This window comes from Otolemur garnettii, unplaced genomic scaffold (genome assembly GCF_000181295.1).
Source record: "Otolemur garnettii isolate 467f Iridium unplaced genomic scaffold, OtoGar3 scaffold00029, whole genome shotgun sequence".
Taxonomy (NCBI): Eukaryota; Metazoa; Chordata; class Mammalia; order Primates; family Galagidae; genus Otolemur; species Otolemur garnettii.
The window spans coordinates 15273173-15299925 of NW_003852424.1; the positions used below are offsets into that span (position 1 = coordinate 15273173).

The 26753-nt window shown below is 52.7% G+C and overlaps 3 protein-coding genes across 3 annotated transcripts in view; 1 reads left to right on the forward strand and 2 right to left on the reverse strand.

Moving 5' to 3' along the window:
• TMPRSS9 (transmembrane protease, serine 9) overlaps positions 1-1045 on the forward strand; it is a 40892-nt gene extending 39847 nt beyond the window's left edge. The window contains exon 17 of the mRNA XM_003788717.2: positions 704-1045. Within this exon, the coding sequence (XP_003788765.1) occupies positions 704-865 (162 nt within the window). The 3' untranslated portion in view covers positions 866-1045. The remainder of the gene's footprint in view (positions 1-703) is intronic.
• A 305-nt stretch (positions 1046-1350) lies between these two features.
• Positions 1351-2461, reverse strand: TIMM13 (translocase of inner mitochondrial membrane 13). The gene is made up of 3 exons (XM_003788718.3): positions 2211-2461; positions 2061-2129; positions 1351-1840 (listed from the first exon to the last, which is right to left on the reverse strand). The coding sequence occupies exons 1-3, from the start codon at positions 2328-2330 to the stop codon at positions 1742-1744; spliced, it is 288 nt and encodes a 95-aa protein (XP_003788766.1). The 5' UTR covers positions 2331-2461; the 3' UTR covers positions 1351-1741.
• Positions 2462-5538: 3077 nt separating this feature from the next.
• Positions 5539-26044, reverse strand: LMNB2 (lamin B2). The gene is made up of 12 exons (XM_003788719.3): positions 25743-26044; positions 16983-17119; positions 12572-12728; positions 12341-12466; positions 8765-8935; positions 8293-8418; positions 7715-7935; positions 7347-7638; positions 7144-7251; positions 6598-6717; positions 6332-6445; positions 5539-5656 (listed from the first exon to the last, which is right to left on the reverse strand). Exons 1-12 carry the CDS (start codon positions 26007-26009, stop codon positions 5615-5617), a joined length of 1881 nt encoding a protein of 626 aa, XP_003788767.2. The 5' UTR covers positions 26010-26044; the 3' UTR covers positions 5539-5614.
• Between the last annotated feature and the right edge of the window lie 709 nt (positions 26045-26753).

Below are 26753 nucleotides of genomic sequence, written 5' to 3' on the forward strand. Positions count from 1 at the left end.
ATTGTTGTTTGGCGGGTCCGGGCTGGATTTGAACCCGCCACCTTAGGTGTACGTGGCTGGCGCCTTAGCCGGTTGAGCTAGAGGCGACGAGCCCAAAGCACCTTTTTTGGTTCTGGAGGAATCTTTTTTTTTTGAGACAGAGTCTCATTATGTCACCCTCAGTGGAGTGCCGTGGTGTCATAGCTCACAGCAATGTCAAACTCTTGGGCTTAAGTGATTCTCTTGCCTCTGCTTCCCAAGTAGCCGGGACTTTTTGTGTCTGCCATGCGTGGCTATTTTTTTGTTGCAATTGTCATTGTTGTTTAGCTGGTCTGGGTGTGGTTTGAACCTGCCAGACTTGGTGTATGTGGCTAGTGCTCTACCCATTGAGTACGGGCACTGCCAGGTTCTAGAGGAATTTGCAATCCACAACTGTTTACTGGGCATCCATAAGCCAGTTCCCAGAAAGCTGCTTTCTGGAGACCCCATGGTGGGGTTTCCATAAATGTCTGACAGCAGCATGAATGGATTGTCTTGGCAATGAACTCATTGTCCAGATAATACAAGTGAGACCCACAAGGAAAGCCATTCACAGAGGTTACCCCCATAGTGGCCTGGGACCTGGGGTGCAAAGGTCAGGCCAGCTCCTCCCCTTCTAGGCCCAAGGGCTGCTGTGGACAGGCATTGGCCTTCTCTGAGTGCCCGTTTTTCCCTCCCATCTTAGGGTGATGCTGGGGGACCTCTGGCCTGCAGGGAGCCCTCTGGACGGTGGGTGCTAACTGGGGTCACCAGCTGGGGCTATGGCTGTGGCCGGCCCCACTTCCCTGGTGTCTACACTCGGGTATCGGCTGTGAGAAGATGGATAGGGCAGAACATCCAGGAGTGACTGCCATGTGCCTGCCCCGGCCCAGATGCCAGATGTGAAAGCAGCACAAACACCGGCCACCCAATTCAAGGAGGAGCATCCAGGTGGCAGGCAGTGGGTGGGGGGCTGTGGGCAACAAAGTGTGGTTTGACTGCATACTTTCTTCCAATAAACAGCCCTGCACCCTAGCTTGTTGGTTGGCTCAGCACTTCCACGGCCCCACAAAGACCACTTACATGTCCCTCCCCTGGGGCAGAGATATAAGGAAGATGGGGAAAAGCAAGCCCCTACCTCAGGGGCAGGGCTGCTCTCCTTAGCCTTGGGGGAGGGTCTCATCAGCCTCACCTTCAAGGCCCCCTTCTGTGCTGAAAAAGACAATCCCCCTGACTCAGCGGTACAAAGGTGAAAGATGGACCCTCCACCCAGGGGAGGCTGAGGCCCAGTCTGGGCTGGGGTTCTAGGAACAACACTGCACCTCCTCCCAGGAGGAAAAAAGCACAGGTCTCTTTCTGCCCTTCCCCCAGCAATTTATTTGTCGGTCCTCAGGAGGTCACAGCTCAAGTGGGGTCTGACCACTCCCCACTCCAAGGTCCAAACAAGGGTTCTTTGCCTAGGACATGAGACTGACCTGGGCCCATCAGGTCTGAAGGAGGTGTCACCGAGCGGCCAGCACTTTGGAAAGGCATAAGCGCTCCAAGACCCAGACTGCACTGGCTGGCAGAGGCCGGGGTGGGTGGGTAGGAGGTCACAGTCCCATCTTTCCCAGCACTGGCGGCGGTTCCACCCCCATAGTGCCTCCACCGGCAGGCAGTACGCAAGTGTTGGCCCCGCCCCGCCAGGCACGTCCACTTAAATGCAGTGATGTGGGAGCGGACCCGCCGTAGCACCGCCTCCCACTCACATGTTGGCCCGCTCCCGCTGCAGCCTTGAATTGTAAGCACGGGACACGGTGTTCCAGGCGTCCATGTAGCGGTCCATGCACATGGCGATACATTTCTGGGGACAGGGACGGGGCATGCACGGTTCAGCTAAGGCCCACCATGCCCCGAACCCCCTACGCCCGCCAGTGTCCCCAGTTCGCACCCTCTGGGCTGCAGACCGCGCTCGCACAGAGGATACCTCCCCGCCGCCACGACGCCCCGTTAGTCAGCGCACACGTAGACGCCCCAGACCCCCAGTCCACGAGACCTATGGCCTATACCCCTGCGGGGCTCACCTGTTCGGAGTTGTCCAGGGAGCCCCCTGGCTTCCCGATGCACTTCCGGAAACACTTGTCCGTCATTCTCTGTGGAGACACGCAAGGCCTCAGCCACGATGCCCGCCTGCCCGCAGGGGCGCCCCCAGCCCGGCCAGCCCCGCCCCATACCTGCAGCAGCTCCTGCGCGTTGGCCACGGCAATCTGCACCTTCACCTGCTCCATGATGAGCCCCGGGTCCAGCTTCCCGCTGCCAGAGCCCCCGAAATCCGAGCCGAAGCTGCCCTCCATGGCTCGGCAAAGTCAACAGTGCTAAGGCCACGCGCACCGACCCGTAGCTGCGCCGGAAGCAAGCCGCCCGAAGCACTACGGGAAACGTAGTACAGGCAGCCCAACTGCAACTCCCACAAGGCCGCGCGCGCACACCCCCGCCCCCCGCCGCTCATGCGCAGGCGGGACAGCGCCGCCAGAAGCTTGTTTGCCGTGCGGCCTGTCGGAGCCAGCCAGTGAGTGATCGGCTCACTGGGGCGGTCCACTGCTCGTCCTGCAGGCCCTTCTGCGCGTGCGCACAAAGAGCCAGGCCTGTCTACACCTCCCACTATAGTCAGACGAGTGGGGCGGGACTGGTTGTTACGTGCGCGACTCAGCGGGAGGCTGCACTGGACAGAAGACCCCGCTGGAGATAAACTTAAAATCAAAATGTTTATTAGAGTGTTGTACAAAAAAGTTTCCAGTCATAAAATGTATATTACAAATCATGGAGGGGGGGTAAGACCACACGTTTGGCATGCATCTTCTTAAAAACCAACAAAATCTCTGAAATGAAAGTCTATGCCAGCCCATGGTAGTTGCAGTCCAATTCTACCTGCATGTTGTGCTGTGATGCTGCGTCAGATGGGTAGGAATTACATTGAGATGGCTATGACACGAAGAACATCAGCCCCATTCGGATCTCCAGTGTGAATACAACTGCTGCTGTCCAAATGTAGATTAAAAACAGACCTAGGTCAAAGGCATCACTGCCAGGGAAACAGGTGCACGATCCCATCACCGGGCTCCTGGGTTCAGTGAGACACTGACCAGCCTGTGCCCATGTCCCATTGTGCCAGTAACCAAGGGCCTCTTGGGTCAGGGCCATCATCTGGTGTCTTCTCAGGGAAGGCACTATGCTGGGAGTTACCAGACACACACACACAGAGATCGTTTCACAGCTAAGTGGCAAACAGCTAATAAACTTATTTGAGGACAAGTGCAAAGTCTGTTTCGCAGGCTAGTCAGCTTTATAAAATAGGATTCTGCTCAGTATCCAAATAACTTGATTACCAATGACCATCATCAACCTCCAATCACCAACTCACCACCCAATTGCCTCCCCACTTTAAGCACCACCAGCTAAGGGCACCATCAGTGCCTGGGCCACTCCCAGCTCTAATCAAGGCAAATGTGGGGTAAAGACCCAGACCCTTAGAGTTGAAAAAGATTGCCAGGAGTGACCTCTGTGCACCCAGGAAAAGGGGAGTGCTAGTCTGTGGATCTGGGAAATATACCACAGGAAGAGGCTCAGTAGTGTCTTTGGACATCTGGGCCTTCTCCTTTCATCCCTGGAGCCTGGCCTGCAAGCCTGTTCAGCAAATCACAGACACAACTCCAGCATATGGTTTTGCTCCCCCAGTCTCAAAATATGTAAAAAGGTGTGATTGAAGCCAGTGCAACACTCCCCCCCCGCCCCAACCAAGTGTCAAGATTATGACACCCTCTGCCCCCAGCATAATTGCTTGGATGTGGGCTACCTGGTCACGTCCAGAATGTTCCTGCCATGAAGGTAGGGAAAGGGGAAGATAGCACCTGGAGCCAACATTCCTACTTGTTAGTGGCCTGGCAGCTCTGCCTGACTCGAACAGTTGTTACACCTGTCTGGACCTACCGTGAGGAATTCCTTTGGTAAAACACATTTCCCTCCATACAGGGAAGGCAACCCACAGCCCAGGGAACAAAAAGTCACCACAGAAAGAATCAAGGACTTCTGGAAGTAAGGGTGGCTGGCAGAGCCTCTGTGATGCAGGTGCAACAGTGGCAGCGGCAGTGTTTTCGCTTTGTTGGCCACTGGGACCTTCCAGGCCTGGGTTTCATGACTCCTATTCCTTCCTCATCATAAGCCTGACTGGTCTAGGAGAGCAGTGCTGCCTGCCCTACAGGGACCACAAGGCCTGGCTCAGGCTGGGCAGTGCACCTGTGGCTCAGTGTTGCATCTTTAAGACTCAGCTGCACTCTCTGAAGGAAGTTTGCCATTTGGGGGTCCCTGCCCCAGTGCCATGCCCTGGGAGGATGGTTAGCCTGCCCTCAAGGCCTTGACATGAGCCCCTGAAGCAGGGTCCTGGCAATCTGCATACTGACCAATGTAAAAAAATAAATATCCATTAAAAAAATAACTTCTGTGTATCTATGTGGGAAGGGTGTAAACTGTAAGCTATTGCCGAAAGGGGAGAGCCAGAAGCTGGTCTGAGGAGTTGGAGCCATCAGCATAGGAGTCAGTTGGCATTGGCATGTCTAAGAAACATAATTTCAGCAAATAGAAGCTACAATATCAATATATGATATATGCACATGTATATATAGGGGACCACACCACACTCAGCGCCACACACACACTCAGGGGAGGAGGCCCAGCCAAAAATCACTCTCCTCTGGAAGGGTCAGGAATGGGTGGCAATACCTGCAGACAATGGTTCTCAAACTCAAGGGCTTTGCTCCAAGGTTATCCAAAGTCCCCCTCCCATTTACTATCCTGACAAATCTTAGAACAGGACTATCCTCATTCCCTAGGTGTCTGTTCTCCTGCCTTGTTGGTCCTACAGGATAAGGAACTGAACTGTATGAAGCTCCAGAATCAAGGCCCAGAAAGTAAAATCAAGGGTCAGAGAAACTCAACCCGAGCCCCATGTCGTCAGAATAGGAATTGCTACAAACTCCCTAAATTCATCTGCCCTCAGGACGAGGCCATTACTGTACCGCATCAGCACCTGATTCTTGGATGCGTGATGGGTTCCCACTGTCTGAACTGCAGCAGCCAAGATGTAGGCTGGGACCCCAGCCCCACCAGGTCAGACCCTGGGCTCTGAATTTGGTTTTTAAAAAGCTTTAAAAAAATAAAACCCATAACCATCGAATTCCTCTGCATCTCTGTCCCCTATAAGGCCCAAGGGGCCATCTCCTATCCCCTCCTCTGTCCTGGCCTGCACTTGAGGCAGAGGCAGCAAAGTGGCTCTGCTGGCCCTCTTGCCTCCCAGCTCCAGCCCCTTTCAGCCCCCAGGTTCCTGAGCCTCAGATTCAACCAGATGGCGAAATAGGGGAAAAAACACTAAAAAAGGTCTCCAGGATAGAGGTGGAGATGGTTATGAGGGGACAGTCCAAGGACACCCACCACAGGAAAGATCAGCAGAGACCCATGCCCACATCCTGACAGTTTGCTTAAAAATTCTCTAGAAATGTTATCAAGAACTAAAGAAAGCCAATGATATAAAAATAGTTTTCAGTGGCTCTGGGTAGAGGAAGGTATGTGATGACAAGTGCTGAGATCACATCACGCAACAGCCTCTTGAGGTGGTCCTTGGGTCTCCCTGCAAGGAAAGAAGGAAGAATGGAGGTAGTCAGGCAAGCAGTGAGCAGCTGGGGCCATGCTGAAAGCTGAGCACCCCAGGAAACTCAGCTCACAAGATGACAGGCTCAGCAGCTTCTGCAACAGCAGTCCCTATTTTCAGAACCTTCTATGTCTCCATTTCGCTGATTGTGGGCTACCTGTGTCAAGTTTTTAACATTCCAAAAATCAAAGCACTGCTGCAATGTGTCCATTTAATACAGTGGTAGTTTCTGGACTCTCCACCTCTTCCTCAGAAGCCATTACTTAAGTAACTGGTGTCTTAGACAGAGGAAGTGTAGAACCAGAGTGTTTGGGGAGCTGTACCTAGTGTTGCTATGTGATATAATTGGATTTTCAACACCCCACCTCCCAGGAGACCCCAGGCCAGTACCCTGAGGTCTGTGACATCCCAGGATGTCTTGCCTATGCTGGGGGGCAGGCCCAGCTCTCCCATCTGTGCCTTATGTGTGTGGGTACAAACCGTGGGGCTCATTAGAGCTCAGCCCCTGCAACCCAGTGAGTGTCCTGCCAGGGATCCAGTGAACATAGCAGGTGTGTATGTACATGTGTGCACTGGTGCATGTATGTGTGATCACCAGTTCACTCTGTCCTGGAAGCTGCCCCCCCGGCTGTAAGTAGACATAGGAGCCCCTACCTGTTGGTGAAAGAGATCCTCCTCGCCAAACTCGGCTTCTTCCTCCTCTTCTTCCTCCCCATTCTCATTCTCCCGTACCACCGAGGACTGCTTCACGGCCCTCACGGCCACTTCCTGTGTGAGATAAGAGCTGCCAACACTCAACACCTCAGTGCCAGGGACCCCTCACCCCACATTGGGCACCGCTATGGCTACAGATACCATCCTGGGATCAAGCCCAAGCCCAGAACTCCACATCTGGCTGGTGGTGCAGAGTATGTACCCACCTCTCCATCAGCGTTGACCAGGACAGTACGGAAGCTCTCACCAGCGCCCCAGCTGTTCTGGCTCTTCCACACAAGGGTTGAAGGGGGGCTGTGGGCCACCCCTGCACCAGCTGCCCACACCTGAGGATCCAAGAATAGCCCCCCCACCAATACCACCTTCAGTCCAGGGGACATGGCCACACAGTCCCCTTTCAAGGCCCTGGGTGTTCAAGCCAGCTTGACTTAGGCTTGGTCAGGGTACAGAAGAGATTGAGGTTCATACTGGCCAAGTGCTCCCAGTTAACAGGGGCTAAGCTGGGGTCTGAAGCCCAGTAGATTGTGACTGTTACACTTCACAGATGCCAGCCCTACAGGACTAGACCCAGACCCTCAGCATGTAGGTTGGTCCCAAACAAGGCCCAGTACAGGGGTGCAGCTATGGGAGGTCTGAGCCCCAAGGTGGCATAGCTGCAGCCAAGTCCTGAGTCTTGGCCCTTCCATAACCCCAACTAATCCCACCAGTGGCCATCCTCTCCTTCCTGCCCCTGCCCTACCCCTGCCACCTACCGTGACTGTCTGGCCGGCCCGCAGGATGTACTTGGGTGTAAACTTGTAGGCGATTTCATCCCCCTCTAAGATCTGCCTTTTGATCCTCCAGTTCCCCAGAGACTGATCCTGGAAAAGAAAGCACATGTTTGCCACACAGCCCAGCAGGATGGCAACAATGGCAGGGACATTTCCCTCTGCCTCAGGTACAGTGACACCATCACCTTGTCAGAGTTGTTCTTCAGCTGCACAAATTTGCCCTCCAGGTCAACCTCCTCAATGGTAACGCTGCCCGAGGCTGAGGCCTGCTGGGCCAGGTGGAAGCTGCTGCTGCTGCTGCTCCCACTGCTGCCTGTGCCCAGGCCACTTGAGCCACTGCCTGGTGACTCCTCTGCTTCTAGCCGCTTCCGCTTGCTGCGGCCTGGGCGCCCAGCTGCTGACACACTGCTGCCACTGCTACTGGAGGTGGCCCTCGAGATGGTGATCCGAGAGGATGGGCTAGGGGATAGCTTCAGCCTTGGGGGGAGAAAAGGAGCTGTCACCTGGCCCCTGCCCTGCCCCTTCCCTGACCTCCTCACCTGACCTGCCCCACCTCTCCTCCTCGCCCTCCAGGAGCTTTCGGTAGGCACTGATCTCCATGTCCAGGGCCAGCTTCACGTCCAGCAGCTCCTGGTACTCAGCTAGCTGCTGCTGCATCACATCCCGCATCTCTGTCATCTCCTGCTCCTTGGCATCCAGCATCTTCCTGAACTTGTCCCGCTCCCCAGTCATGGCCTCCTCCAGCTCCCGGATGCGGTCCTCAGCGGCACTGGCCTAGAGAGGGGATAAGTGGCCAGATCAAGGCAGCCTACTGGGGTCATGGAAGCCCAGTCAATCCTGGGCCTCTTGTAGGGGCTGCTGAGGGTGTGTGGACAGTGGAGAGACAGCCCCTCACTGTGGGGACTGGGAAGGGGCCCCCTAGATGGAGACCAAGTCTGCAGAATAGTGAGCCAGCACCATAGCCATGTGGCTGCTGATGGGCTGGAGCAGGCACAGGAGGAAGGTAGGAGACACCACCAGTGCCAAACAACTGCATCAACTGCCAAGAGGCAGGAAATCCTAAGCTCACACACTCAGAGGACAGAGGTCCAGAGGCCAGGCCAGGTAGGGTTGGGGTCTCTCGTGAGTCACCTGTTTCTGAAGGTTGGAGAGCTGGTAGCTGAGGGACTCAACTCGCATGCGGGCTTCTTTCAGCTCCTCGCGGGCAGCACTGGCTGCTTTGTCATTCTGGTCAGAGCTCAGCTTAGCGTTGTCCAGCTGAGGGGAAATGGGTGGATGAAAGGCAAATGCTGAGGCAGTGCCTGTGGCTCAGTGAGTAGGACACTAGCCCCATATACCGAGGGTGGTGGGTTCAAATCCGGCCCCAGCCAAACTACAACAAAAAAATAGCTGGGTGTTGTGTCGGGTAGTCCCAGCTACTTGGGAGGCTGAGGCAAGAGAATCACCTAAGCCCAAGAGCTGGAGGTTGCTATGAGCTGTGACACCACGGCACTCTACCAAGGGTGATAAAGTGAGACTCTGTCTCTAAAAAAAAGAAAAAAGAAAGGCAAATGCTGGCCAGGGGTCCCACAGTGCCCACCACCCCCACCCACCCTGCTGGCACCTTGGCCTGGTAGGTCTGCTCCAGCTCTTGCTTGTACAGCCGCACTTGCTCATCATGCTGGCTGCGCAGCTCCTCCAGCGCCTGGGCCATCTTGAAGTCATACTCCTGCTGCCGGCTGCTGTCCACCTCCACCAGGCGGCGCTCGTGCCGCCGCCGCGTCTCCCGCACCTCCTGGGGACAGAGCTTCAGTGACCAAGGTGCCAGAGCAAGTGGCAGAGAATGCTCCCAAGCCTCTGGTCCTGCTCCTGCCCTGGTCCCCCAAAGGGAGGGCTTCAAAATGTCCAAACTGAGAACCTCTGGATAGCCACCTGGTTCCTTGTTCACAAGTTATCACTGACACACACATTCACAGCAACACAGATTGGAAGCAGCCCAAATGCCCATCCATGGACTAACAAACCAGATATGGTCCACCCACACACTGGAATATCACTCAGCTATGAAAAGAAACAAGGCTCTGACACAGGCTACAACATAGATGGACCGTGAGGACACCATGCTCAGTGAGAGAAGCCAGACACTGAAGGAACATACAGTGTGTGACTCCATTTATAAAAAATGTCCAGAACAGGCATTTCTATTCTGGTATGTGGATTTATGATCGCAGGGACTGAGGGTGGAGAGTGACTACTGATGGGGATAGAGTTTGCTAGGGGGGTGATGGTGGAATGCTCTGGAATTAGAAGTGATGGTTGCAGCCGGGTATAGTGGCTCACACCTGTAATCCTAACACTCTGGGAGGTCAAGTGGGAGAAATGCTTGAGCTCAGGTATTTGAGACCAGCCTGAGCAAGAACGAGACCCCCATCTCTACCTAAAATAGAAAAACTGGCTCAGTGCCTGTGGCTCAAGCAGCTAAGGCGCCAGCCACATGCACTTGTGCTGGCGGGTTCAAATCCAGCCCAGGTCCACCAAACAACAATGATGGCTGCAACCAAAAAATAGCCAGGTGGTGTGGTGGGCGCCTATGGACTCAGCTACTTGTGAGGCGGAGGCAGGAGACTTGCTTGAGCCCAGGAGGTGGAGGATGCTGTGAGCTATGATGCCATAGCACTCTACCCAGGGCAACAGCTTGAGGCTCTGTCTCAAAAAATAAAATAAAATAAAATAGAAAAACTAGCTGGGTGTTATGGCAGGTGCCGGCAGTCCTAGCTACTCAGGAGGCTGAGGCAGGAGGACTACTTAAACCCAGGAGTTTGAGGTCCCTTAAGGTAGGTTGACATCACAGCACTCTAGCTTGGGCAAAAAAAACCCCCAAAAAACAACAGAGAGAGAGACTCCCATCTCAAAAAAAAAAAAGAAGAAGAAGAAGAAGTAGAAGAGAGATGACTGCACAACCCCACGGAGATCCAACAAACACTGAATTCTACACTTTAAAAAGGTGAACATTATGGTATGGGAATTATATCCAATAAAAGCTGTAATTTAAGAAAACAAATTAGTTTTCCAGGGGATGGCAGACCTGGCCCTCAGGACACAGTGACCATGATGGCACACTCAGGCCACAGGCAGTTGTCATACAAACAGTTGTCCCATACACATGGCAGGAGCAAGTGTCAGGGCAGGTGGCGGCTTGAGCCAAAGCTCATGCTTCACAGGAAGGGAACATCCACTTCTTACTGCATGAAACTCCCTCTAGCACAGAAACCTGTCACTTATTATTATGTGACTCGTTCATAAAAACAGCAGAAATGCTTCTAAGGGAAGCGGTCACTTTTACAAACAAAGAGTGAAGCTGGCAGCACAGCCTGCTGAGACCCATGAACAGCACACCCACCTTCCGGGCTGCCCTTGATGAGGCGCTGCTCACCGCTCCCCATGCAGGCTTCCGCCTCTGAGGCCCAGCACCCCTCAAGGGCTCTTTCCTCAGGGGGATCTTTAAGGATCCCTTTTTCACAGGTTTCTTCTGGGGTCCCCTCAGGGGTCTCTTTGCTGCTCCCCTCACCAGTTTCTTTCCAGGTCCCCTTATAGGTTTCCTCAAGGATCCCTTCATGGGTCTCCCTCTGGGTTCTATCACAAGTTCCTTCAAAGGTATTTTCATTGCTGTCCTTGTGAGTCTCTTCACAGTTTCCTTCATGGGTGTCTTCAATGGTTCCCTCACAGGTGCCTCCACAGGTTCCCCTGAAGATTTGGGTTCTTTTAAGGGTCCCTTCTCAGGCTCAGGTCCCCTCATGGGTTGCTTGACAGGTTCACTCATAGGTCTAATCAAGGGATCCCTCAAGGGTGTCTTCATAGGTTCACTCATGGGTCTCTTCATGAGACCCCTCACAGGTGCCTCCACAGGTCCCCTCTCAGGCTCAGGTCCCCTCATGGGTCGCTTCACAGGTTCAGTCATAGGTCTACTCACAGGATCCCTCAAGGGTATCTTCACAGGTTCATTCAGTCTTTTTGTGGGACCCCTCACAAGTGCCCCCACAGGTCCCCTCTTGGGCTCCTGTCCCTTTGCTGGTTCGCTCACAGGTCTATTCACAGGCTCCCTCATAGGTCCCCTCTTAGACTCATGTTGCCTCATGGATTCCCTCATGGGTTCCTTCACAACACCTGCTGCAGCCTCCCTCCCAGCTCCTGTGGTGGCCCACACACTCATTGCACCTGGCTGAAGCCAGGCCCTGTTCCTGAGCTGCATGGGCATCCTTCAGCCAGCAGCTCTTTCTGGGCAGTAAGCACATGAGCCTGCCTGGCCCCAGGCATTCTGCTCAGGGCTATGACATCACAATGAGCTCTATGAAGACTAGGACCTAAGGGTCACATGGGGCCAGGCTCCCACACCACCACCCAAAGAGCCAGAGGCCCAAAGATGAGGAGGGTGAGAGTAGGCCCAGGAAGCAGGTGGGCCTCACACCTACCTTTGATGAGGAGGCTGTGTGGTGGGTGGAATGATAGCCCCTAAAACGATGTGTCTATGTCCTGATCCACAGAACCTATGAATGTGACCTTAGTTGCAAATAGGGTCTTTGTAGATATAAATTAGATCATTCTGGATTATCCAGTGGGCCTAAAATCCAACGTCAACTGTTGGATTGTGTATAAGAGACACACAGAGCCAGCCACGTACACCTAAGGTGGTGGGTTTGAATCTAGCCCGGACCCGCCAAACAACGACGGCTGCAACCAAAAAATAGCTGGGCGTTGTGGCGGGCGCCTGTGGTCCCAGCTACTTGGGAGGCTGAGGCAGGAGACTCGCTTGAGCCCAGGAGGTGGAGGATGCTGTGAGCTGTAATGCCATGGCACTCTACCCAAGAGGACAGCTTGAGGCTCTATCTCAAAAAAAAAAAAAAAAAAAAAGAGACACACAGAAGATGGACAGAGAGGAGGAGACACCTGTGAAGATGGAATGATACAGGGTGAGTGAAAAGACACCTGGAGCCCCAAGAAGCAGGGGAGACAGGAAGGAACTTCACCTGATGTCTGTAGGAGGAGCATAGCCCTAAAATACCCTGACTTCAGACTTTCAGCCTCCAGAGTCAAGAGAACAGATTTCTGTGGTTTTAAGCTGCCTAGTCCCTCACACTTTGCTCCGGCAGCCCCAGCACACTAACACACCTAGTTAGGCTGAAGGCTGTGCCCACAGACTCACCTCCTCAAACACATTCTTCCGGAAGTCGAGCTCTTCCTGTAGGCTCTGGCAGCGGTTCTCCAAGTCCACGCGCATCAGCGTCTCCTTCTCCAGCTGCTTTTTAGCCACTGAGTGGCCATCCTCTGCCTGAGAGACACAGGACAGCAAGAGGAGGGGACAATCTGCCTGGTGCACATACCCTGCCTGGGAGTCCCGTAGCCACCATGGCCCCAGGAGCTGTCTGGGACATACCTTGGCGAGCTGGGCCCGCAGCTCAGCCACATCGTTTTCCAGGCCACGCTTGTCACTGAGGGCAGCAGCCAGCTCCGCCTCACTCCGGTGGAATAAGGACTCCAGATCTTTGACCCGACCCTGTGCCACGGTGAGTTCACCCTCCCTCTTCTTGGCGCTGAAAGTCAAAAGAAAAGGTTGGCCAAAGGGGGAGCCACCTAACCCCATGGAGCATCTCAGGCAGCGCCAGGCAAGCTGGCAAAGGTGCCAGGAAGCCCATGGGCAAGGTCATTGGGACCTCTGTGCCCAAGGTACTGGGTGTTAGGAAGGCCCTGACAATGGGGTCCTAGTCCTCAGGATCGAAGGTCCACATGCTCCTCAAATCTGCTCTGCACCATCAGGAACCCCATAAGCAACATAAGTGCCTGCAACTTACCTCAAGTCCTGAGTTTCACACCCTTTGTTACCAATTTTAGATACAGGAGAGATCATTTAGGGGAGAACTTAGGTTTAAAAAAAAAAATTAACATACACACCATTAGAGTTAACAACTGAAAACCCTGGCTTTTATAAAGTTCATCTTCTTTGGAAACTTTAGCTATTTTAAGCAGGCTCACCTGGTGTTCCATTAAACCAAATCATTTCCAGAATTAAATATTTACGATAGCAAGTACCCAGATTATTTTAACAGACAAATGTTAAGAGTGTGGACTTTTAGGCTCTTGAATGTTTGTAAATGTAATTTGAAATCTTGGAGTTGAATGTTTACCTCCTGAAGGAACTAACCGTGCCCCTCCCCAAGCAACAGTGAACACCCAACCCTTTCCTTTTCTTTTTTGAGACAGAATCTCACTTCTTGCCCTCGGTAGAGTGCCCTTGCATCCCAGCTCACAGCAACCTTAAACTCTCGGGCTCGAGTGATTCTCTTGTATCAGCCTCCCAGGTAGCTGGGACTACATGCCCCCACCACAATATTTGGCTATTTTTTTAGAGACCAGGTCTTGCTCTCGCTCAGGCTGGTCTCGAACCTGTGAGCTCAGGCAATTCACCTGCCTCAGCCTCCCAGAATGCTAGGATTACCACACCTGGCCCAATCCAACCTTTTTCAACCTCAGGACTGCTGACACTTGGGGCCATCCTGGGCCCTATGGGGTACTGAGCAGTGTCCCTGCTTCTACCCACTCCATGCCAGGAGCAGACCCCAAGTGGAGATAACTACATGTCCCACACAGACTCCACCCTGTTTCCTGGGGACAGAATCACCCCAGGCTGAGGGAACAACACAGCAAAAGATGCTGTTGGCATTAGCAGCAGACATCATATCCAGTGACCCAAAACTAAGTCCAGAGGCTTAGTTTTAATAACTGAGGCTTCCCTCTAGCCTAGCAGACTGGGCTGTCCACTTCTGCTCCCACTTCCTTTAAACAGGCCCCTCAGGCATTTGCCCATGAACTTAAAGTGCTGCACACACCGTTTCCACAAACTTGTACACTGCTAGCAGCCATGCGCTCTCCCTGCAAGTGTACATTCCTGCCTCTTATGAGCTGGGGACAGAGGACTGCCTTCCCCACCACAGCACCCTCTCTGCAAAGGATCTGTAATAAATCCTTGAATGTGTTTGCTATCATGTGGCACGTTGAATTTGCACCTTCTGTTGGAAGAACCAGGCTGGGCTTCCCAATGCCCCAGGTGTCATCTGGATGCATGTCAGATATGCAGCACAAGGGGCACCCACCAGTGTGAACTAATTTCCTGAGTAAGGGATTGTGGTTGGACAAACTAGGCTTTAGGCTCCTGCCAGGTAAGAACATACTATGAAAGGTGAACTGCAAACACCATGTCTCCTCCCCATGTTTCCCACCAGGGTAGGACAGCTGTCTACTCTGATGATAAGCCCCATGTAGTGGCAGCTCTCAGAACACTAGAAACACTAGGGACAGAGAGGCCCAGGCTAGCAGCTTCTGTGAGTTGGAGTGGCATGAAAATCAGTGATTTCAGCCACTAAGCTGACTGTGTCCCCAGTTAGGGAGACTAAGTCCTATTTCCTGACACTGAGGGTCTGGGGGTGCAGATAACCACAGTCCTGAGCTGTGGGCTGCATGCCCTGCATTCCCAGAGTGCATTTTTAGAGCAGTTTTGGGGAAACTGTAAATCATTTGTCCGACAGATCCTGCCTGAGGACCAGCTGCGTGGAAAGTGCTGTTCTTACACCAGGGACACATCTAGAACAACACACTACTTCACACTACATGTCCTCTTGGGAGGTGGCCATTGTCATACAGCTGCCAGTCACATAGCTGCTCAGAGGGGAGCCTATGTTATGAGGATGCTGGAGCATGGAAGAGAGACAAGGCCCACGTATGTGCTGGGAAGTGACCCTGGGGATAAAGACCTGAGGGGGAGCTTAGGAAGGAGTCATGGTAATCACTGCTGAAAGAGGGGGCAATCCAGGCAGAGTGGACGGCAGTGCAAAGGCCTTGGGGTTACAGGAGCAGAGACGTCAGGGAACTCAGGGAGTTCCTGAACAAATGTCTACACCATAAGGTTCACAGAACTTTCACAAAACTTCACTGGCTCACAAGAACATCAAGGTGCTTGACCAGATTCCTTAACCACATGTGAACCCTCCTGGGTTCCTAATGGAATTTGGCTTATTAGGTCTTCCAGGAGCTACCTGTGTTTGTCACCCGGAAGTTTTGGTGATAAGTTTGCTAGAAAAAGAAAAACATTGGTACAACCTGTCAGGAAGATGACTGCATGGGGCTACACAAACAGGCGGAGAAAGATCACACCACTGTGGGATGCCTGCCACACAGGCAGCTATCCAGGAGACAGTGGATCAGGAAGCCTGAATGCCTAGGTCAGCACAGGGTAGTATTTTTTTAAATTTTTAACACTGTGGTGAAATTCACGTAATGTGAAATTAATTCCATGTCTTAAAGAGAACAATTCAGAGGTATCTGGAATGTCTCCCTCACTATGCGGCTCTGCCTCTGTCCAGGCCTGCACAGGGCAACTTTGGTATTTTATAGCTCCCACAAATCCCTTTGGAGTCTTATAATTATGTCAGAAGCCATGCAGCTCTGCTGAAAAGTCTACTTGCTAAGCATGAAGCAGGTGCTAGAGACAGACGGACTGGAGCCATGGCCCACTCAGGCCTGGCTGCTGGGCCCTAGGCTACTCAAGTAGGATGTGGTGCTGCATGGACTGCACCGAGCCCTCTGGCTGCTGGGTCCCTGGTTCATGGCCACCACCAGAGAGCAAATGGAGCCCAGGCTCCAAGCAGGTGGATGGGGGAGCCTGGCCCACCCAGAGCTGGCCTCTCTTAGAGGAAAGAAGCTAGCTCTCCAGAGATAGCACTGGCCTGGGCAGACAAAGAGTGCCCAGATGGAGGACTCCCCATCATCTGTTCATGGAGATCCTTGGTCATTATTCTGGCCACACTCCAACATGGGGACAACACAGATTCTCGAGCCGCCTAGTAGTGCTTCCTCAAGCCTTAAGATGCCCTTCACACCTCATACTGGCTAGTAGAAGCACCAGGAATGCCTGTGCCCCTTCAGGTGGCACTCGCAGGTCCCTCCATGGTAGGCCAGGCCAGGAGTGCAGGAGCACATAGCTCTGGGGAGACAGGAGAAAGCAAGAACACCCTGTCCCTTCCCTGCTGAGATGAAGACCACAGATGCGTGAGCACCAGCAACCAGAGCCTGTGGAAGACGGTGCCTGTAGATAGGACATGGGATAAGCTTAATTCTAGGTTGAACCTCAAGCCTGATGTTTCGTGGGTCCCTGTAGCACTACTGAATACATATGCCTTTGTCCTTGTCATTCTGTCTCAACGATCTGTCCACAACACCCTATACCCTAAATTGGGTGAGTCTCGCAGAAGGACTGAGGGATGATGAGGGAGGAACTGCCCTGACAATGGACACAGCTGTCACCCAAAGGGAAATTGCAGGGAACAACAAGAGCAGCCTAAATGACTTGTGACTACACTGAGCACACACCAGGATGTTCCACCTCCCAGCACAAAACCAAGGCACAAAGAACATCTAACACCAGGAATGATCATGAAGGTATGAAGGTCAAAAGCTTCTGTGGTTTCAATGAGAGTGTGTGTGTACACCTGTACGCATGAGGAGAGGAGCCAGGTATTCTCCAGGGAAGGCCCATAGGGGATTTTACTTTTCAGCTTAAACTACCTCATGTTTCCCACTTTCTGGATAGTAAATATCGACAACTCTCACAGAAGCAGAAGAAAGTGACTTGGCAGCCACTAGTAGGGGACAGGGAGGCCCAGACTGGTAGTCAGTGCCATCCAGGCTGCCCCAGTCAAGACACGAATCCCCAGAGGGCCTATGGGGATTTCTTAGGGTCTCACCCATAAGAGCCCCAGGATCAGGGCTACATGGAGCCAGCTAGAACCGCTCACCTCTTGTTGACTTCCTCCAGCTCAGCTCTCAGTTTCCCCAATTCAATCTGCAGCCTGGCACGCTCTCGGGCTGTCTCGTCTAGGACTCTTCGGGCATCAGCCAGCTCCGACTCATACAGCGCCTTGATGCCACTCACCTCGGGAGACACAAGCCAAGGTGAAGGCTGAGGACAACCTTCTCTGCTCAGAATCCCCAGTGCACAGAAAAAGAGGGTAACAGCCAGAAAAACCCAGCCACCATCCCATGGTACCCAGACACAAACTCAACAGAGGGGCGTGTGAGCCCCAGGTCTTGGTTATCTGAGGATCCCCCTTCTGGAATGATCTGCCTCCCTTCCCCAAACCCCAGCCCAGCAAAGAGCAGCTCCCTGGTGGTGGAGCTCAAAGGTCCTGGATCCAGCCTGTGACCCAGAACACCTGCCTCCTATATGGAACCTGTCCCTTCAACCTGGACATGCAGACCTTTAGCTGTTGCCATGGCTACAAAGTGCCTGCTCATTATGTACATTTTTCATGTTCCCACTTTCTGAAATCTGAAAATTAGTGTGATCATTTCTTTTTTTTGAGACAGTCTCACTCTGTCACCCTGGATAGAGTGCTGTGGCATCATAACTCACAGCAAACTCAAACTCTTGGGTTCAAGAGATCCCCTTGCTTCAGCTTCCCTAGTAGCTGAGACTACAGGTGCCCACCACAATGTCCAGCTAGATTTTCTATTTTACTTTTGTTTTTTTATTAGAAACGGGGTCTTGGTTTTACTCAGGCTGATCTTCAACTCCTGAGCTCAGGCTATCCACTTGCCTTGCCCTCCCAGAGTGCTAGGATTATAGGCGTGAGCCACCGTGCCAAGCCTGGTGTGAACATTTAATTAAGGGTCTCCCTTCTCTCCACACCATGGACACTGGGGCCAGATTGTTCTCTGGGGTGGGGCCATCCTGGGCACTGTGGAGGGCCAAGCAGTGTCCCTGCCTCTACCCTCTCCATGCCACGACACCCTTCTTCCTGTCTCTACAACCACAGATATCACAACCATTGGGCTAATACATGGGTCATTTTGAAAGTTTTGAGATACACGGAAATTAAGAAATATAAAATCCATGTAGACAGAAACAAATGAAGCCCTCCCAGCCACAGTGATGAGCCGAACAAGTTGAAATCCACACGGAGGAATCAGAAAGATGCTGTCGACTGTGTTTCTTGAAAGTAAAAGCATGGACCATGACAGTCTGTCTCAAAACTTTAGTACTGACCTACATATAACATTTCTTCTCTTCCAAAAGCTACTATTTGGATGGTGACATGTCTCGGACATGAAGATGGATGCTGTCACCAAGCTCCTAGGTGATGATGATTGTCTTTGAATGCTCTGCCTGTATTCACACTCCTGCTATAAGACTACAAACTTGAGTTCCTCCAAGATCCAGCTCAGCCTCCCTTCTTGCCACTTTCCCATTCCCTTGGGAGAGGCCAACATGCAGCCTTCCTGTGCCCAGCCCCCAAGCACATGAAACATTCTCAGAGTCTGAACCCTCTGTGGGGCCTACGAGCTGATGCAGCACCTGGAGGATCCTGGGCAGAAGTTCCCAGGATCCAGAGTTCCCAGCTGCCCAGCCAGCTACCCCCACCTGTCCCCACAGAGACTTGCTCAGCCAACAAGTGGGGAAGAGGGCAGAAAGCAGGAAAAATCAGGGACTGCCAGAGCAGGCAAAAGGGACCAGAAAGCCCTGCAGGGCCACCAGATGAGGAAAGCCCCTCCCAGAGCTCCTGCTCATGACACCAAGTTCAAAGGCCAGCTGGTGATTAAAGCTAGCCCCTTCTAAACCCATCCCTAAAGAGGGCCCTCTGGGGGCACTTGGCTACAAATACACTCCTGAAAGGCAACAGCCTCCATTCCTGCTAACTCCTCCATGACCACAGCCGCCACCTGCCCAGCTTCCCATGTGCTACTGCTGCCCAGGTCACACACCAGCTGGGAGCATGGCTCAAATTTCTGTGGCTGCCTAGCCCTCCTCCCTCCCCCAACAAGATCATACACTTAATGTGTTTAAAAACATGGAAGCAAAGCACAACAAGAACCACTATACCCACTAGGGTACCGATCAACACAACAGTCGAAAGTGCTAGCGAGGATGTGGAGAAATGGGAACCCTTGTGTTTGGCTGGTGGGAATGTAGCACATGAAGCCACAGTGGAATACAGTCTGGTAGGACCTTCAAAGGTTAAATGTGGAATCACCATAGATTCATCAGTTCCACTCCTAGATATATACCCTATGAAACGAAAACATATATCCATGTATGTTTGGAATTTGTACACTAATATTCATGGCATCATCATTCACAATAGCCAAAAAAGGGTAGAATCACGGTCTGTCCATCAATGGATGGATATATAAACCCCACATGGTTTATCCATGCAACAGGATTATCACTCATCCATGAAAAGGAAGGAGACTCTGACACAGTCTACATGAATGGACCTTGAGAACATTGTGCTCAGTGAGAGAAGCAGACACAGAAGGACACATAGTGTAAGATTCCATTTATATGAAATGTCCAGAACAGGCAGGTCCAGAAACAGAAAGCGGATTAGTGATTGTCAGGAGCTGAGGGGATTGAGAATGACAGCCAATGGGAGAAGGCTTCTCTTTAGTGTTGTGAGAAAGCTCCAGAATTAGATAGAGGTGGTGGTTGCACAGCTCTGAATATACTAAAAACACTTAACTGTACAGTGGAGTTGGGTGAACTGGATAAGATGTGGATTAACTGCTACAACTCTACCTGGTGCTAACAGACAAGGCCACTCTGAAGGCTGTGCCATCCCCATAAGCCTACAGGACAGCAAGCATCTGTGTGTGGCAGGCACCGGGTCAGCCTGGACCCTGAGGGGGCCACCTCCCCTGTTACAGACAAGGCCCCTGAGCAGAGGGAGCTGCCAAGGACACGCTAATTAGTAGGGTGACCATATGCTCAGGACCATGGAGGTGCCCAGATATGGTTCTCAGTGTTTAAACCAGAACATCCCAGATGAGGTGGGACTTAACAGCCAGTCTAAACTTGGCTGGTGGTTCCATAAACTTCTAATACCATATTTTTACTGTACCTTTTCTGTGTACCTATATGTTTAGATACAAAAATAGTCCTATGTTACAGTCATCTACGGTAGTCACATGCTGTGCAGACAGCAGCCTAAGAGCACCATGTAACCCAACATGCCACACTACCTAGGCCTGGGTGAATATACTATGCTCTTTGCACCACAGAGGAATTTTGGGGGGTTTTTTGGGGGTTTTTTTGGAGACCAAGTCTCACTTTCTTGCCCTCGGTAGAAAGTGAGCTACCAACCCCAGTCCTAATTTTGATTTTAAAAAAATATTCCATTAAAATATTATTCATAGGCTCGGCGCCTATAGCTCAACCGGCTAAGGCGCCAGCCACGTACACCTAAGGTGGCGGGTTCGAATCCCCAGCCCGGACCCGCCAAACAACAATGAATGACGGCTGCAACCAAAAAATAGCCGGGCGTTGTGGCGGGCGCCTGTGGTCCCAGCTACTTGGGAGGCGGAGGCAGGAGACTCGCTTGAGCCCAGGAGCTGGAGGTTGCTGTGAGCTGTAATGCCACGGCACTCTGCCCAGGGGGACAGCTTGAGGCTCTGTCTCAAAAAAAAAAAAAAAAAAAAAAAATATTATTCATAGGCTGGGCGTGGTGGCTCACACCTGTAATCCTAGCACTCTGGAGGGCCCTGGGCTCACAGGTTCGAGACCAGTCTAAGCAAGAGCAAGACCCTCGTCTCTAAAAAAAGCTGGGTGTTGTGGCAGGGACTTGTAGTCCCAGCTACTTGGGAGGCTGCGGCAAGAGAATGGCTTGAGCCCAAGAGTTTGAGGTTGCTGTGAGCTATGACGCCACAGCACTCTACTGAGGGTGACAAAGTCAGACTATCTCAAAGGAAGAAAAAAATTATTCATCCCTAGTCTGACTATAAGAAAAACATCAGACAAACCCAATTGAGAGATATTCCACAAAATACCTGACCAGTCAGTCCTCAAGACTATCCGGGGCATCTAAAACAAGAATATCTGAGAGACTGTCACAGCCCAGAGGCGCCTGAGATGTGACAACTGACTGTCATGTAGGATCTTGGGCAGGGCCCCAGAGCAGGAAAGGCCACTAGGGGAAATTGAGGAAATCTGAATAAATTATATAGAGATTAGTTAAGGGTATAAGGCAGTTTATCTACAGTCAGGTCTGCAAACTCTGGCCCAAGGGCCAGCTCCTGCCACCACCTGGTTTTGTCCACCCTGCAAGCTCACAGTGGTTTTTACATTTTTTAAATTTATTTTTATTTTTAAAATTCATAGATCAATTTCTGTTTTGTTTTTTATTAGGTTTTTGATTTTTTTTTTTGGAGACAGAGTCTTACTTTGTTGCCCTCAGTAGAGTGCCATGGCGTCACACAGCCCACAGCAACCTCCAACTCCTGGGCTTAGGCAATTTCTCTTGCCTGAGCCTCCCGAGTAGCTGGAACTAAAGGTGCCCGCCACAACGCCCGGCTATTTTTTGGTTGCAGTTTGGCCGGGGCCAGGTTTAAACTTGCCACCCTTGGGATATGGGGCCAGGGCCCTACCCACTGAGTCACAGGCGCCACCTCAGGTTTTTGAATTTTTAAATGGCTAGAGAAAAAGGAAAGGTATATTTTTTGTAACACAGGCCAATTCTATGAATTTCACATCTTAGCAAGTCCTAATAAAATTTTATAAGCACACAGTTGTGCCCATTTATTTGCATATTGCCTACGGCAGCCGGCAGCCATTCACCCTACACCAGCAGAACTGAATAGTCAGACAGAGACTGCCTGGCCGGCAAAGTAAAAAATACTGTACTGACTTCCTGGTGTTTTCAGAAAACATCTGTGGTCATTAGTACCCAATCTACAGCACTGTGCTAAGGAGGAGGGCACATATTACAAAGAACCTCTTAGCCCATGGGACAGGTGCAGTGTGCCTGGCAGGGCCTCATTCCCTGCACTTGTGAAGGCTGCAAAGACAGGGACATTGTGCAAGCCCCAGGCTTGAGGAATCCTAACAAATGTGTCAGCACGTGTTGGCCTGGAGGGTGGAGGTCAGATAACCCAAGACGGCCTTTTCCTGGAATCCCATAGACGCACAGCATGGCATGACCTAGGTGGAAGACGTCACCAGGGGCCAAAACTGCCCTGGTTAAGAACTACAGCTCCGTAGGGAAAATTAGACACCAGCCTGGGGCCACCTCGTTCCACCATACTCCCCAGAGCCCAGCCCTGGCTCTGAACTCCCTGGGTCCACCCTGGGCTGCCCTGAGCAGCCACCGGACACCAGGGGCGGAGGAAGGGAAGACAAATGAAAGCCAAGTTTCCTCCCATAGGAACTTAACACCTCACAGGGAGGGCTCCCAGAATACCTGCCCCCCCCCATTCCCACTGCTCTGCCAGCACTCCAGTACTCAGGGATCTTTCTTCAACTAACATCCACCTGGCCAGCTCCCCACCCTTCCGCATCCCCCAAATCCTCCAGTGATATCTCCCCGTGGCCATTTGTCCATGCCGCCAAAAAAGATGTCAACCAGCGTCACATGGGAAAGGTCCAGAATCCACATGGGGATATGGTTTTGTGTATGACCAAGTGTGAAAGGAAGACAACTCAATGGACACGATAAAAAGGGCAAGACGTGCAGCAACATGCAAGAGGGGGGTGGTTCACCATATACACGAGGACTGCTTGAATGGCACATTTGTTGTCACTTATAGAATGTTAAAGGCATCCTCAAAGAATTTCTACAGCAACTCCCTACCTCCAGTGCAGTTTCTCAAACTTGACACTGACATATGGGCTGGGCAAGTCTTTTCTCAGGATGCTGAGCAGGGAGCATCCCTGGCCTCTACCCACTCCAGGCAAGCGGCATCTCCCTCCAGTTTTGACAACCACAAATGTCTCCAGTCTGGGTCAGATATCCCCTGGGGGCAGGATACAGGCAGGTGAGATCACTGCTGGGCAGGTAAAGTATACACTCCTAGGTACCACAGACAGCCTGAGGTCCCTACTAGTGAGAGCCCCCTCCCCTGTTCCCTTCCTGCCAGCCTGAGCCCAAGGCCGTTCCCTGAACCCCACCAGGCCCACCTCTACCTAGAAGGCCCCCCTACCACAGCCCCCAGCGACTCCAGGTCCCTCTCTCTGTAAAGCCCATATGATGCCCCTCCCCTCCCTCAGTGGGTTTTTAGCATCCTCCACCAACCAGTGAATGCGCATTTACCCCTCACACCCCAGTAGCTGGCTCTTGGACAAAAGGCACTGGGTAGAACTCCCAGCTGTCCCCCTGCAACACATCCAGCAGACATAGCTGGGCAACAAGGCAAAAGTGACCCTTCAAGCACTCGGCTCCCTTGTTCCCACTTTGGCCCAGAGTTAGTCTCACATTCCAACCAGATCGAGCCAGCACAGCAACAAAGTAGGACACCACCATTGCCCAGACAGGTGGCTAGCCCAGGGTCTGGCAGGACGCCTAGCCAGTGTCCCCCAAAGTTCCTGCAGTTGTTTGTTCCACTCACAGGTGGGACAACAGAAGCCCAAAGACAACAAGAAACTAGCTGAGAGACTGAGTGTCCACCAGTATGGCAGGTGGGAACAGGGGTGAGTCCTAAGGCTTCTCTGCCCTGACAAGGGAGGGAAGCAGCCACTGGAAGCCAAGACCATCCTGCCCCACTGGACAGATGGCAAAATCAAGGCTCCAAGAGAGAGCCTCAGGCTCTGTCGGAGTGGGCTGCCTAAAGTTACACAAATTAAAAAACAGGGGTCCACAATGACACCACCAACTATGGGATCTTCCACTTCCCAGAAAGCACAAGCAGTGGGGCACCATCTAACAGTGCTAACAGAACAGTCCTTTACCTTACCGCTTTTATCTTTATCAGTCACTTTCATCTTACAAAACAGTTTATTCTGAAAGCCTGGCAGGTAACGCCAAGATGCAGGTATTACAATTATACTCATTTAAAAGATGAGGACACTGAGACCCAGAGAGGTTAAGTAAGTGATTAGCCCAAGGTCACACAGAGGGTAAGTAAATGGCTCCTCTCCACAAGTCTATTATTTGGCCCATTCTCCAGATGAGGAAGTGGAGGCTCAGAGTGGTAAATTCCAGCTCCAGGGCCTGGCTTCCCCACTGGGACAACTGGACCCAGTGGCCTCAACCCATGTCAAGAGCCAAGTGCAGGGGTGTTCCTCCCTCCCCTCTTACTCTGAAAATCTGCCCTTGGCCTGAGCATGGCTGGTGGGAAGGAAAAAGAACCACTTGGGGGGTTAGGCTGGTGGCAGAGGTTCCTAACCCAAGACAAATCCCACCTAGGTGAGTGACACCCTGCCCTTTTATCCTCTCTGGAGGTGGATTTTCCTAGACTCTTCTCTCTCAGTCTGCACTGAAGTCCTAGGCCCATCTGGGACCCCCAAAATTCCCAGTAGATCCCAGACCACTTGTCGCCCCCTTCCTTCATATCCCCTAGGGGAGCAACTGGTGTCCCCAGGGCCAAACTAAGGGCTTCTCAAGTTTCCCATGGGACCCCCAAAGCATCAGAACCCTTCCCTTGTGCCCCACCCACCCTAGCCATGGTAAAGATGGAGCTCTTGGCCTAACACCCACCCTAATTGATCTCTCAGAGATTTATCAAGGGAATCCCTCTCCCCTCAAAGTTCCATGGAGAACTGAGGCCATATGATTCACTCCAGGATGCTTCCATAAGACCCTCCAAGGCCCCAAGACTCTCTCAGAGGGCCTGAGCCCCCTAGTTCCCTTGGGGACAAAAGACTTCCCTTTCTACTCCTCCCAGGATACCCAAACACCCAGGCTCATCCCTGGAGAATCCCCCCATCCCTTAGGGTTAGGGTCTACCCTGGTTCATATCTCCTCAGCCTGGGGATCCCCAAATCTCCTTGGAATCCTGTGAGGAACAAGACACACTGGAGACTCCAGCCTGATACTAAGGAGACATCTCTCTAGTTAGGACGTCCCAATCTACACCCCTCATATAAGGGGCCCTAAAATTCTCTGAGGACTCTCCTCTGCAGCCCTCGGTCGCGAAGCCTACCTAGTCTGCACGCTCACTCAGCGGCCCCTGAAACCTCTCTGGGGCTCTGAAGACGGGGCTTGTCTCCTTCTAAATCCTTAGCTCAGAAGCACTCTGAGATCACAGATTATTCGGCGGGCAAGACATGGTCTGTCTGCAATCCTCACTTGGGAGCTCCTGAAACTTCTTGGGGGCCTGAGAGGATGGAGCTCGTTCCCTTCTGGACCCCCTCATCAGGGGTCCCCTGAGATCGCAGACCCTTCAGTGGGCGAATCCTGTCCGGTGTGCACCACTTTACTCACGGGCCCCCTAAAACTCCCAAAATGATGGGGCCGGCCCCCGTCTGCACCGCTTGCTCAGAGATCCCCCGAAACAGCGAACTCAGCGGTGGGCGGGGCCTGTCCGGTCTGCACCCCTCACTCGGAGGTCCTCCGGAGCCCCCCTGAGAGGATGGAGCCTGCCCAGCCTGCACCACACATTCAGGACTCCTACAGAGAACAGAACCCGTCCCCATCTGCTCAGGGGTCCTCCAAGATCGCGGACCCCGCGGTGGGCGGGGCCTGCCGGGCCCGCATCTCTCACTCGGGGCCCTCGGAATCCCTCAGTGAACCTCCAGGAGTCTCCGCCCGCCTGGCCCATGCCCCGAGGTCCCCGAGCTGCTCCTCTACCTCTCGAGTGGTCACCTCCTCCTTCTCGGAGATCTTGAGCAGCAGCCGGTCGTTCTCAAGCTCAAGAGCGCGGACGCGGTCGATGTATTGCGCCAGGCGGTCATTGAGCTCACGCAGCTCCTCCTTCTCTTGCAGCCGCGAGAGGCGCGTGGGCGACAGTGGTGTGGCTGGCCCGCCCGCGCGGCCGGACAGCGGCGTGGCCATGGTAGCAGCGGCTGCTCGCGGCCTGCGCGGCTCCCGACGGCGGCCGGGGCTCGGCGGGCTCATTCAATCCGCGCCGCCGGCTGCAAGATGGCGCCGCGCCGCGCCCGCCGCCCGCCGCCCGCGGCCGGCTGCCCGCCATCGCGGATCAGCCTGGGACTTGTAGTTCGTCCGCCAGGCGCGCGCTGGGTGCGCCGGAAATTGTAGTTTCTGCCCGACCCCTCACAGAGTCTGACTGAGGAACAGCGGCTCGGCTGCAAACTCCTGGATCAGCCACTAGGAGGTAGTATTGCATGGCCGTCTAGCACCTTGGTTTCCCCACTTACGTAACCTCACAACATTCTCAGTTGAAACATCCGGACACGAAAGGCCACAAAGTGTGTGGTGCCACTTACATAAAGTGTCCCGACAAAGCTGTCAAGGAACACGATTTCAACAAATTGAGTTTAATGATCTCATTGACTTTTATTAGCGATTCTTGAATGAGGCAGCTTCCCATCTGTGAAACAGGCGTTCCAAGAGCTGAGCAGAGGGGGTGGGCTTTGTAGGCAGAAAGGGGCTGAAGAAAACAAATAAGGAACAAAAAATAGATTGGTAGATAGCTTAGTTTAGTTATTTTCTTCATAGGGTTAAAGCACGGGTCGCCTGATGAGGTCGACTACACCCCTTTGAATCTCCTGGGGTGTTTGCTTGTTTAGACACAGGGTCTTGCTCTGTAACAAGGGCTGGAGTGCAGTGGCATCATCACTGCAACCTCAAAATCCTGGGCTTAAAGCGATCCTCCTGCCTTGGCCTCCCAAGTAGCTGAGC

Coding starts and splice junctions, on each gene's coding strand:
- TIMM13 (XM_003788718.3), bottom strand. CDS start 2,330: ATGGAGGGCAGCTTCGGCTCGGATTTCGGGGGCTCTGGCAGCGGGAAG. Junction 2,130..2,210: donor ACGCGCAGGAGCTGCTGCAG/GTATGGGGCGGG, acceptor GTGTCTCCACAG/AGAATGACGGACAAGTGTTT. Junction 1,841..2,060: donor CCCTGGACAACTCCGAACAG/GTGAGCCCCGCA, acceptor CCCTGTCCCCAG/AAATGTATCGCCATGTGCAT.
- LMNB2 (XM_003788719.3), bottom strand. CDS start 26,009: ATGAGCCCGCCGAGCCCCGGCCGCCGTCGGGAGCCGCGCAGGCCGCGA. Junction 7,252..7,346: donor TGAAGAACAACTCTGACAAG/GTGATGGTGTCA, acceptor TTTCTTTTCCAG/GATCAGTCTCTGGGGAACTG. Junction 6,718..7,143: donor GGGCCGGCCAGACAGTCACG/GTAGGTGGCAGG, acceptor TTGGATCCTCAG/GTGTGGGCAGCTGGTGCAGG.